The 12,314-nt window shown below is 54.5% G+C and overlaps 1 protein-coding gene across 8 annotated transcripts in view; it reads left to right on the top strand.

The window, feature by feature from the left end:
- Nucleotides 1-12,314, top strand: part of WDR20 (WD repeat domain 20) — a 66,948-nt gene that overhangs the window by 41,823 nt on the left and 12,811 nt on the right. For 3 of the 8 annotated variants that reach the window (XR_002341100.1, XM_021081576.1, XM_021081578.1), the window contains exon 2: nucleotides 2,615-2,797. The exons of 3 other annotated variants lie outside the window; for them this stretch is intronic. Coding sequence is in view for 3 of the 5 variants with exons in the window: in XM_021081576.1 (XP_020937235.1) it covers nucleotides 2,615-2,797 (183 nt within the window). In the remaining 2 variants the exon portion in view is untranslated. Of the gene's footprint in view, nucleotides 1-1,163; nucleotides 1,559-2,614; nucleotides 2,798-5,503; nucleotides 5,597-12,314 lie in introns of all 8 variants that reach the window. 2 more of the 8 variants (XR_002341101.1, XM_021081581.1) reach the window with 2 other exon arrangements.

The raw sequence follows: 12,314 nt of genomic DNA on the forward strand, positions 1-12,314 counted from the left end.
GGCTAATGTAGTTATTTTAAGGGGTCCGTAAGTTTAAACTGGTAGTAATACTTGGAAAAAATGGTGCTTTTAACTTCCTGTTTTTCGGAGAACCATGGTGTTTCTTTTGCTCATTTAATTTGTATTCATTTTCTCTGTTAATTTTTGGCTTGACTTGGAGTTGACTTTTCTACTTGGTGCATAATTTTATGTATATTTTTCGGGGGGTAGTTTCTTCAGCAAACTTAAGTCTCAAGAGTTACAGATGCTGATAATAGAGATGTAGTAATTGAATTGTTCCTATTTCACATTTGATTTTTGACTCGAGCTGCCTTGTATCTTATGAATGTTTTGAGCTATTTTTACTCTGGCTGCCGTTTCCTGCACTGAGATGGTTGGCTGTGCGGTCCCTCAGCCTGGCCCTCTCTTTCCCCGCCTGCAGGGCCCAGCCCGGGCCTCCCTCAAGGCGGCCTGTCAGGGGCCCCTTTCTCTGGCTGCTGCCCTGGGGCCCCTCCCGCCTCCCCTTGTCGCCTCGCCCCAGAGTCGGGGCTTCCTCTTGGGTCATACAGTCCTTTCCACTTGTCCAGGCCCTTTCCTGTGCATCTTCTCTTACCACTCTCCACTTAGCCCCCTGGGTGGGCGGACAGACTCCCCTCGCGGGTTTGGCGCCGTGAGCCTAGGAGAGCGTCCACACGGCCTGACTCTTCATTCCTTTCCTCTGGGGCTCCCAGAGTTACTGGTACCACTTAGACTTTTAAACGCTCAGGTTTTGAACCTGTCTTTTTTTTTTTTTTTTTTTTTTTTGCTATTAAAAATAACAAACATAAGACATCCTATGATAAGCCATAATGGAAAAGGTTTTTTTTTTTTTTTTTGTCTTCTAGGGCTGCACCCGGGGCATATGGAGGTTCCCAGGCTAGGGGTCGAATTGGAGCTGCAGCTGCCAGCCACAGCCACAGCCACAGCCACAGCAACGCAGGATCCGAGCTGTGTCTGTGATCTACACCACAGCTCACGGCAACACCGGATCCTTAACCCACTGAGCGAGGCCAGGGATCAAACCTGCATCCTCATGGATCCTAGTTGGGTTTGTTAACCACTGAGCCATGAAGGGAACTCTGAGCCTGTCGTTTTGAGGTCCTCTTTTTCACACAGTATTTATATCTGTTTTCTGAAAAATCTAGAATACTTGGGACAATGTCCCAGCCTTTTGGGACGAAAGAAATCTCCAGAGCCCAACGCGAGGTGTGGTCCATAGAGAAGGAGTGCCGTGAGCCCGGAACCGCACACCGGGCTGAGGTGGCTGTCCTAAAGGACGTGTTGAGTCCTCTCCAACCTGTGATTGTCACACGAGACGGGGGGCGGGGGAGGGCTCCTTTATTTCCACTAGAACAGCCCAGCATACTGGACTGCACAGAAGGTTTCTCATGCAGAGAAGATCCTGCTTTCAGAGGAGGAAGGCACTTTGAAAAATCACATTTTGCCCAAGTCAGAAGTCAGGGTGTGGCGTGTGTGCTTTCTCCCTGTCCTTTATGGCGGAACAGACCCGGGTTCCCAGTCCAGCCCTGCCACTTCCTAGGTAGGTATGGTGACCTCGGCTGAGTTCTTTTACCTTCTCTAGACTTGTTTTCTTGTCTGTAAAACGGGAAACATTATCTACTTTGAAGAGGCATTGTCACGATTAAAGGTGATGCCGGTACGGGACTCTGAGCTTGGGCCTGATAAGTGAAAGTTACTTGGAAGCCAATGCAGAAGAGACACTGTGACCCAGTAAGGGAGCCACTGCCTGCTTCTCAGGGCCTTAGTAGTGGTTCTCAAACCTCAGCAGGCATCAGAATCACCGGGAAGATTTTAAACTCATTCCCTGGATCTGGGGTGGGGCTTGAGAATTTGCATTTCGGAGTTTCCAGGGCGAGGCTGCTGCAGCCACTGCTGGTCTGGAGGCCACGCGTGGAGACCCGCTGGGCTGCAGCTGCACTCGTCAGGGAGCATCTTGGTTCTGTGAAACGCCTGAGAGCCGAGCTTGGGTGTGGTTATTAACTCTGTTAGCAAATGCTTGGGGGGAGTTCCCATCCGGGCTCCGTGGTTAATGAACCCAGCTAGCATCCAGGGGGACATGGGTTCGATCCCTGGCCTCACTCGGTGGGTGAAGGATCCGGCGTTGCTGTGGGCTGTGGTGTAGGTCGCAGACGCGGCTCGGATCCGGCGTTGCTGCGGCTGTGGCGTAGGCCAGCGGCTACAGCTCCAATTCTCGACTCCTAGCCTGGGAACCTCCATGTGCCCGCCCAAGCGGCCCTAGAAAAGACCAAAAAAAAAAAAAAAAAAAAGAAGAAATGCTTGGGATGCATTTTACAACTAGTGAATTTAGAATCACAAGGGTTTTTCCTCCTCAAGTCCAAGTGTCTTTGTTAACTGTGTTTGAAGAAGTGGCGAAAGTCATAAACATATTATGGATAGTCTGACAATACCAGATTGGCTAAGGTATGTGAAAGTACTTTATCAACTGCTAAGAACTGCAAAAATAGTTGAAATACTTTTTAAGATTGAACATCATAATGGCGTATAAAATAGTGTAACTTAGATTTCTCATCTCAATGTGCTGTTTACCGTGTGTATTTTTCTCTTTCTCCTCCAGGCTGCTGACTTGAGTAAACCAATAGATAAAAGGATATACAAAGGAACACAGCCTACTTGTCATGACTTCAACCACCTCACAGCCACAGCAGAAAGTGTCTCTCTCCTAGTGGGCTTTTCCGCAGGCCAAGTCCAGCTTATAGACCCAATCAAAAAAGAAACTAGCAAACTATTTAATGAGGAAGTAAGTAGCACCCTGTCTTAGCTGTTAAGAATCCCTTTAAGAATCTCTACGTTCTTACCAAGGGTAGTGGGCCTTACTTTCCGCTTTGAGCTGAGCCCACTTTTCACTCCTCCCCTGTGTACCTAGTATTACCCAAGCTTCAATGTGGTAAATGAACTTGCTGACTTTCGCCTGTTCTTCCGTGGGGTAACTGTTTTGTGTGTTTTTTATGGAGCATGCTCAGGTGTCTGTAGGGCCTGGAAATTCTTTTATAAAGAGGTAGGGATGAGCCTTATAGCTTGATGCTTATAATTTAAAGTAAAGAATTCTAGACCTTATTCACCTCACCAGAAGATTTCACACAGATCAGCTCTTTCCTTAGTTGCTTCAGTTGTAGTTAAAGTTTTGGTGCGGATGTTCACAGGTGTTTGAGAATTCAGTCATTCTCTGGCTCTTGAAAAGGCTGCCGTAACATCACCTTTGACGCCATTAGAAATCCTGGCACTTACAGTTGGATCACATGGCATAGCTTTTGCCAGTGTTGTGGTATGTACTGGGGTTTTTGGTGTCTTCAGTTTCATTCTGGAGGGAGCCTAGGTGTCTGGGCTGTCCGTGGCAGGACGACCTGGCAGATGAAAGTGGCCAGTTTTTCTTATTATTTTTTAAGAGCTTTGGAGTGGCTTTTCTTTCGGCCCTAAGTGTCGCTGCTACGCATTTGATGTACTTCGTCCTCAGTTGCAGTGTGACTTTCCTGGTAAATGGAAAAGATGGGGTAGGTAGGCTTGTGGAGTTGGAAGGCCTGGGTTCCAGTCGGCTCGTGACTTCAGCCCTGATGTGACAAAGGTCAGGTCACGTGGGACCCCTCTCACAAAGGACAAGGAGTTTGCATTGTTGCCTGCTTTTAAAGTCAAGGAACCAGAAGTGCATTATCGATTCTGTTGTTTAAGAAATAATTTTGTTTGGGGAAGAACATTCGCAGGGAAAATTCTGATTCTTTTTGCAGTCGTTATGGCTTACGCTGGGCACACATAGCCAGTACCCATCCGAGGTGCTCCTGTTTGACTTTGCCAGTGGACTTGGTGAAATCTTTTGAACCCTGCCATCTCCTAGTTTCATCTAGGTTGACTGGAAACAAAACTTGCCATCTGGATTGACAAAATATAGAGGAAAGTATTTAATCCCATTTCTGTTAAAAAAAATCTAAAGCAGAAAATTACTTTATTTACCTAGATATTTTATTAACATCACCCGTGGAAGTGATTTCTAAGTAGCTGGGTGATTGGGGGGGTGGGGAGAGTGGGGGCACCAAATCAGACTTCCCCACATTCTTCCCATTCTTAATAGAAACTGGATTTGGAGTCAGAGTGGGGTTTGGGTTTAGGTGGGGACATGTTCCTGAAGGGGAGGGACTGGAACCCTGTAGAGGCTCTTGGTAAACAAGACCGGGAGGCCGCTCAGCTGAGGATGGCACAGAATGCCACTCAGAGAACAAGAAGGATTTGTGTGTCGTCGCTGGGGGAGGGCGGGAGCAGAGAGCCCGGCCCTGAGGGCATCAGCCAGACCCACTCCTTGCTCAGCACGGCTGGCAGCTGCGGGCTAGAAGCAGCCCCTTACTCGAGTGATTTAAGCCTGAGCTACTTCCTGCTCTTTTCTACATCTTATTTGGAAAATGGCTGTCCAGAGTGCTGGGATTGTATGTGGTTTAAGGCCAACCTGAGGGTTTCTGCGATGGCACAGTGGGTTAAGAATCTGCCTGCAGTGGCTCAGGTCGCTGCAGAGGCACGGGTTCGATCCCTGCAGTGGGTTAGGCTCTGGTGTGGCCGCAGCTGTGGCTTGGATTCAGTCCTTGACCCGGGAGCGTCCATAGACCACAGGGGTGGCCATTATAAAAAAAAAAAATGCCCACTTGGCATTTACAGCTTAGGGCCGAAATCGATTGCCCTTCACAGTAGGGACATCTTTGGCTGTATGGACAGCACTCTCTCGGGTTCGGGTCGGGATGGAAGGAGGAAGGGCTCTCGGGTTTGTTTCTCAGAGTGCAGCAGTGTAGCTGAAGCAGTTGTGCTGCCTCCTTAGGTGGTGCAGGACTCGGAGGTTTCAGGGCATTTTCTGCTTCCTCTGCTCGGGGGGTGGACTGCGGTCCCCACTGTACCCGGGAGGAAGTAGTCAAAGAGAAGGTGCCTGAACTGTCCAGGTCAGGGAGCAAAGCTGAGTGGGATCTGGACGTTAATGCCACGAACGCTCTCTGGCCCTAGACTGTGAGCCCCCCACGTGCGGTTGCCAGATGGGCCCTGTCTCCGCAGGAGCCCACAGCTGGGGGCAACGCACAGGGAGCCTGGGCCGCGCGTCGTCCCGGTGCTGTGAGCAGAGTCCCGGGGCCGTGTGCTCCCTGTGTTCTTCAGTCTGCACACAGTATGACATGAAAAGTTCAGCTCAGTGGGGGACGTTCGAGAAAGCTCCCGGAAGGTCACATTTGACCTGAGTTGGAAGAATGCACAGGAGTCGGAGGAGGGTGAGAAAGGCCTTCAAAGCTGGAGAAGACAGGAGGCAGGCAAGGGTCCCAGCCCACAGCCCGTTGGCCTTGGGGTAGCAGGGGTCACAGGCGGACGGAGGAGCTGGAACTGGACTGTGAGCCCTTCGTGGCATGCAGAGAATACGGCTCTGGCGCTGGAAGCTGTGGGGGAACCTTTGGGCTTTTTAAAAATCAGGATCAGATGTGTTTTTTAGACCTCTTGTCAGCCCTTGTGGAAGGTGGAGTGGAGTGAAGAAAGACAAAAGGAAGGTGGCAGGAGCAGTGAGGAGGCTCTAGCAAGTGTCCAGGTGAGAGCTGAGGACTTGCACCTGGAGCTGTGGCCGTTTTCTCATTCGTCTGACAGACTTTGACAGCCTGCCCTGTGCCCGGGGCCGGGGCCGGAGCCACAGAAACGCCTGCCCTGTGTCGCCCCTCTCAGAGCGGGGAGAGGGGTGAACAGCGGCGCCCCACGCGCACACACTCACGCACACATGCACGCAGGGCAGATGGCGGTGGCTGCTTGTGATGTAAGAGGAAACAGTGGGCCTGGGAGAAGCAGACAGACAGACAGACACGAAGGCCTGCTCTGCAGGGACGTGACCGTCTCTGGGAGGAAAGGTGCTCTGAGCTGAGCCTCGCGTGCCTGGAGGTGGCGCCCTCCGCGGAAGGGGGAGCCGGGGAAGCCGCCTCTGGAGGAGACCCGGAGAGGACAGGGGCCTGGGAGGGCGTGTGAGCTGAGGGCCTGAGGCTGGAGGCCCTGCCACTCAGGGCCTGGCCAGGGCTGCTGCTTCGCTTGAGGTGGGGGGGTCTCGCAGGACGGAGCGAGAGCCAGGAGGTGGTCGGTTGGCTTTGCTGAAAATCCCCCTGGCTGGCCGCCTCCCTCGCCGAGGGCCGCTCAGCCTCCACCGGCCGTGTGCACACGCGTGTACACACTGCGGCCCTGATGACTCAGGCCTTTGCCTCTTTTCTGCAGGAGTCCGGTACAGGCAAGTGCAACACATGCGTGGCTGGGTAGACTGGCGGGTATGGGAAGTTCCAGAAATCCACCTGAGACCAAAGATAGATGAAAATGTCTCTCTGGGAATAGAGAGGATCGTAAAAATTTTTAAATATTTGTTTATAGAAAAAAATTGAGACCCAGAGAAGAAGATGGGAACACATCCCCCGTGAATCCCAGTGCTCACTGTTAACTTTCTGGTCTTTGTAATTTTTAATTGTTTTTAGAGGTGAGACTGTCACACTCACACCTTCTGTTAGAGGTGCCAGCGCCCTGCCCGTCCCAGTCCTGCCCGTAGGCCGCTCAAGTTCGTGCCAGTGAGCGGAGAGAGGGCCCCCCCCCCCCGAGGCTGCCAGGCCTGTGCAGCCAGGAGGGGGAAGGGACCTGCTCCTTGCCAGCTCCCCAGCCAGGGAGGGAGGCCTCAGGGCCCCGAGACCCTGCCTGCCCCTGCCTTCCGGGTGGCGTTTGGGTTTCCATTTGTAGCCTGCTCGATGTTTTTTGCCCTTGAAAGACTCGAATGGGGCTCTGCGGAGAGTGTCTTGGCACGTCGGCCCAGCTCTCAGGCTGCGGAGCCTACCTGCGCAGCCAGAGCCGCCTGCGAAGGGGCGTCGGCCCGTCGGCATTTGGCTTTGCACCCCGGAGGGGCGGAGGGGCGAGGAGTTCGCTTGTCACTGCTCATGGTTCGGATGTACCTACTGGGGAGGAAGATCATAGGGGCAGTTGCCCCGTGGTCATGACCTCAGCCTTGTCTTTGTAAAAACTCCGGTGGTATCTGGGTTGAATCCCTAGGATGGTGACTGCAGAGGATTTTCAGGTGCCTTTTGATTCCTTGGTAAGATGTCAGATCTGAAGAGGACGTGTCAGCTGGCCTCTGTCATCGCTGGCCTGCGATGAGACCCGCTGTTCCTGACTTTCTCCTCGCTCACAGGCGGAGGCCAGGGCGGCACACTGGGTGGCCGCAGTCTCCTGTGGACTCCGGGCCCTGCTCCATGCGGCTGTCTTCCCTTTCAGACCAGGGGCTGCGGGCTCCCTTGCACCCAGTGCCCCAGGAGTGGGCAGGAGAGGAGGCCCGGCTTTGCAACATCCTCTCTGGCGCTCTAGCAGACGTGTGGTGCTGGGCATTCTGTTAGTTTTTTTGTTGTTGTTGCTTTTTTTAATCAAAGGAAGGAAATGAGCATGTAATGATCTACTCCTTAAAGTTTTAACATCGATAAAAGGACACCTGACTCTTTCACGCGGCTTTGAAATACCCTTTCCTGGTGCTTCCTGAGGGAAGCCGGCCTTAAATGCTTTTACATAATCAAAGCCCTTCGTTGCTGTTTTTTGCTTGTGGCTACATTATAGCTTTTCCAGCAGCTGCTGTGGTTTCGAATTGTTTTAAGTTTTAGTATTTCTGTTGAAAATTTATACCTGCATTGTAAAGTGCCTGCCCACCCTCTCCCCCCAAGTAATTTTTTCCTGCTCGTCCTGTTGGTAACAGTGAAAAGAGGAAAAAATCCTCGCTTTAGAAAAGCTTCATTTTAGCGGCAGCGCTTTAGTGTGGCTACGGCTTCGTTCTGATTCTTGCTTTCTTGTAGCTAGTTGAGCATGGTTAGGAGACCTTGTCGTTAAGGCCGGTAACGATGGAAGTAGCTTCGGGTTTGTCTGTCACCTGATTAATACCAGAAGGGGGACCATTTCCTGCATCCCGGATGGAGCGTGTGGGGCCGAGGAGATTACCAGGGGGAGGAGTGGGTGTGGGAGCCCCTTCCTGGGCGGCAGCGGCGCGACCCGCAGAAAGGGCACGTCAGTGTCCAGGTTTGGGTTGTGAGAGTGATTTTATAAAAGTAGGCCTTGGGGCAACTTGGAATTTGACCTTTGAATGGAAAGCCAGGCAGCCGTGCGTCTCCCCCCAGCCTCCGGGGCCCCCTGCCCGCCTCTCCTGCCCTTGCTCAGGGCTTGCCGGGAGCCCAGAGCTCCCGCTTCCCTTCAGCCTCCTCTCCAGCCCTGGCCCTTCTTCTCCTGGGTGCCCCCCCCAGGCCTCCCCTGCCCTGCCTGCTCCCCGCTGAGGCTGAGAGCCTCGCTTCCTGGTCTGGAGCAGAGCTGCCCTTGGGGACCCTGTCCCAAGGCCGCGGGAAGTGCTGATGCGGGGAGGAGAGCTGCTGGCCTGTGGGTTCCTTCCTCCCCCGTGGGGCTCCCGGCTCCTGCTCTCGGCCTTTCCTTCTGCTCTCCCCAAAGCTTCACTCCTCCTCTGCCTGTGCGCCTTCTGCCTTGGAGCGCTCAGGAGGTTGGGTCTGGCTCTTCCTGTCCACGGCTGATTTCCTTGTCGTTCCTGGTCCTTTTCCTCAGCCGCCTCCTGGCTGAGGACCCTTGAACTTCTCCTCAGCACAGTCACCTCTCCGCTCCTGCCCGTCACCGCCTTCCAGGTCAGTCAGGTTCAAAGCCTGCCCCCCGCAGCCCCATTCCCGGGGGAGCGGTCCATCCTGCCGCACTGCCGCTGGTCGAGTTGAAGACCCTTTTGTCCGTGGACAGTCGTCATAGCCTCCTGACTAGTCCGTCCCCACCCCACTTTGGCAGCTGCTGACGGGCGTCACTTTATTCTGTCACTTCCCTTTCCCGACCCTTGGGCGTCCCACGCTCCTCAGCGCTGCCCCCGCTGCAGTGCCAGCCACACATTCAATCTGCAGTTTTCTAATAGCCACATTAAATAAGTTAAAAAATAGGTGAAATTCAGGTATTTTATCTAATATATCCAAATATTTCAACATAGAGCTGATAGCAAATTATGAATGAAATAGTTTCCACAGTTTCCTGTCTTCAGACTCCAGTGTGTATTCACCTCCCAGCACATCTCACTTCGGAGCAGCCACATTTCATGCGCTTGGGACTGAGGAACTGGGCAGCTCTGGGCTTCAGGGTCGCAGCCCAAGCCCCTTAGCCTGGGACCTCGGGTCGCGAGCCCCAGGGTACGGTTCCTGCCCAGGTCCTCCAGCCGGAATGGGTGCCATGCTCTGGTGCGGCTCCCCGGCAGGGGCCCTGCCCCAGCTCCACCCAAGGGCTCCTCAGAGGGGCCTGGGGTTTTGCCTGGGTGGTTTTTCGACACCTCCAAACATGTGCTTGTTCAGATCGCAGCCCCACTGATACTGGAGAACTCAAACCCAGCAGGGAAATCCCAGTACTTCACACTGAGAACTGACGGGGCTTCTTCACTTTCTTCACTAGACATTTTTTGGAACAAAAATTAGCCCTTGTGGGAGTTCCCACTGTGGTGCAGCAGGTTAAAGATCCAGGTTTGATCCAGCAGTGCCACAGCTGTGGCATAGGTCGCAGCTGCAGCTCAGATTTGATCCCTGGCCTGGGAGCTTCATATATTGCAGGTGCAGCTGGAAAACGGGGGGAAATTATACACACACATACCCTTCTGGTGCAGAAACTGGGCTGTTCTGGGTATTTGTTTCTTAATTCGAAAGACAGGTAAAATGCTTTCTCTTCTTTTCCTTTTTTGTTAAACCCAAACCAAGTAAGAACCTGGAGTGATTTAACTTGAGTGACTCCTGGCTGGCTCCAGGCTCCCACCCTGCCCTGGGGTCTGAGGGCCTTGGTTGATGTCCTGGTGGCACTGAAGGCAGCAGCGCCATCCTGGGGGCTGACAGGCCTGTGCTGGTGGCCTTGCCCAGTCCGTCGCCTGCACCAGCGACGGACTGGATAGAGCTTGGCTGGCTCCCCCCTCAGTCCGCACCCTTCCAGTGCTTCCCCCGGGAGGATGGCCTCGCCCACCTCCTCCTGCCTCTCCCCCCTGCTGTCTGCTGCCCTCTTAGGCCCGCCCTGGCCCTGGCCCTCGCCCAGCAAGCCCTCTCTGCCGAGGTGGCCTCCTGGCTGAGACTGGGGTCACTCCACTCCTCCGGCCCTTCGTTGTCCTTCCGTGGTTGGGTTTTGCCCCACAGCATTCCTTGCCATCAGGTGCCATCCATGTCGCTGCCTGTCAGCCCCCTGGAACGTGGTGAATTCCGTGTGGGCAGGGCGGTGGGGGTCGGAGCTGTGTCAGTGCCTGGCACGCAGTCACGCGTTCAGTACAGAATGGACACACGAATGAGTGGGCAGTGGAAGGGGCCTCAGGCTGGCTTTTGACCTCTCTGAGCCTGTTTCCTGGTGGGGAATCCAGCAACAGCAGCCGCCTTCCTTTGGGGAGACGGGCGCTCTTACTCTGCGTGCTGATGGGAACAGGAATTGTTCCGTCTTCATGGAGGTAGTTTGGTGATATCTGTAAATTATAAATGTATGTACCTTTTGGCCCAGCTGTTCCCCTGGGAATTTATCCTGCAGGTATATACATATGAAAACCACCTCATGTGCAGGTGATTCTTTGCGGCGTAAATGTCCATGGGGCGCGGGATGGGAGGACTTTGACAATAAACCGCAGTGTGTCCATATAACTGAAGACTCTGCGGCTGTGGGAAGAATGAGGAGGCTTTCTTTGTGCCAGCACAGATGTAGGTGATGGGGGACTGACTGAGAAAACAGAGGTGCAAACAGCGAAGAGAAGGGGGTGGATGAACACGGGTTCAAACCCCTGTCTGCCTGGTCCACACAGGGCTCTCTGGAGAGAGAAACAGGAGCTGATGACGCGGTTCTGGAGAGGGACCTGGGGCGGGGGAAGGGGCCCGAGCGAGGCTTTCTGCTGCGCGCTCTGGTCCGTGGATGAGGCGTCTGTTACCCTTTGAGAAGGTGCAGGCGTCCACGGCAGAGTTATCTTATCTTGACCGAGGAGCACGTGTGCAGGGCCTCTTGCTCAGCGCCTGGCCCCAGAGTGGCTGCTCGGGTCGGGAGTCAGCCCTGCTGCCCTGATGTGCCTGCTCTGCGCCCCAGCTCAGGGTGAGGCCCGGCAGCCCCCGAGCCCCCGAGGAAGCGGTGTTGCCCGGTGTGAGCGCGTGGTCTGCCGGGGACGGCGGGGGTGTAGATAGGCTGCGGGGCCCTTTTCTGCGTTAGAGGTGGGTCTGTGGTCCATTTATCGTTTGGCCTGTGGTTGGTTAAACGGGCGCGCCTGGCCCGCAAGTGCCTGGGGGTGCCGGGCGTCTCCCTGGGCGCCCAGTGGGGGCGCAGAACGTGGGCTCAGGCGTTGGTCTATAGGTTATGTCCCCGTGTCTGCTCACGGCAGTCTCCCGCACCTTTTTAATGCGGAGCAAAGTCTTCAGGTGCGTTTTGTCCTCCCAGCGACGTGCGTTTTAATTGCGGTGCTGCAGTGGTGCGTCTCCTCTCCTCACAGCTGCAGGGCGGTGCTGCCCTCCCGTACCAGTACTACAGTTTTGAGTTCCACTGGAGTTATTTTTATTGTGTCTTTTTAAGCCGAAAGCAAAATTTTCTCCTAACCATGGCGCTAGAATTTTTATGTCCATCCTTAAATTTTCTACACATGCAAGAGTGACAGCAGAGAGACCCTGGGAGAATTGAGAGTGGATGTGGTGGCGGTGACGTGTCGGGTGCAGGAGTTGAGAGCCGCAGTGCCAGGACAGATAGGGTGGCTTTTGTAGCTGCCTGACCAGGCCAGGGATGCGGACAAGTTACCACCACCCTTGGGCACTGGGCCAGCAGGCTGGTCACGCTGAGGTCAGGTGTACCTGGGCCCCGTGGGTACAGCAAGACCTGGTGGGTAGGGTGGGCTCCCCCCAAACAAATGCCCTGATCTGGCCTCACACGGCGCCTCCAACCTCCTGTGGCAGAAGCGACGTTGGTCTCATGGAAACTGCCAGAGCAGCGCTGGGCTGTCAGGTTGCTGGCGTTCGCGTAGGTCAGCTGCCTTGTACAGGCAGGTCACCAGGCAGGAGAGGAAGGAGACGGGGTGACGCCGTGCGGGTGCCCAAGGCTGGCCCGCTGCTTCTCTGTTCATTTAAGGGGGCAGCGTGCCGTCCCATGTCTGTGACACTGTAGAGCGACAGCAGTGGGCCTGCCACCTCGTCGCTCTTGCTGAGCCCCAAGCCCAGCTGCGAGCTGTGCGGGGTCAGGCCTCCGCACCCCCCGGCCCCTGGCTGCCTCCCTCGGCTGCCTCCTTCCCG

This window comes from Sus scrofa, unplaced genomic scaffold, assembly GCF_000003025.6.
Source record: "Sus scrofa isolate TJ Tabasco breed Duroc unplaced genomic scaffold, Sscrofa11.1 Contig1914, whole genome shotgun sequence".
NCBI lineage: Eukaryota > Metazoa > Chordata > Mammalia > Artiodactyla > Suidae > Sus > Sus scrofa.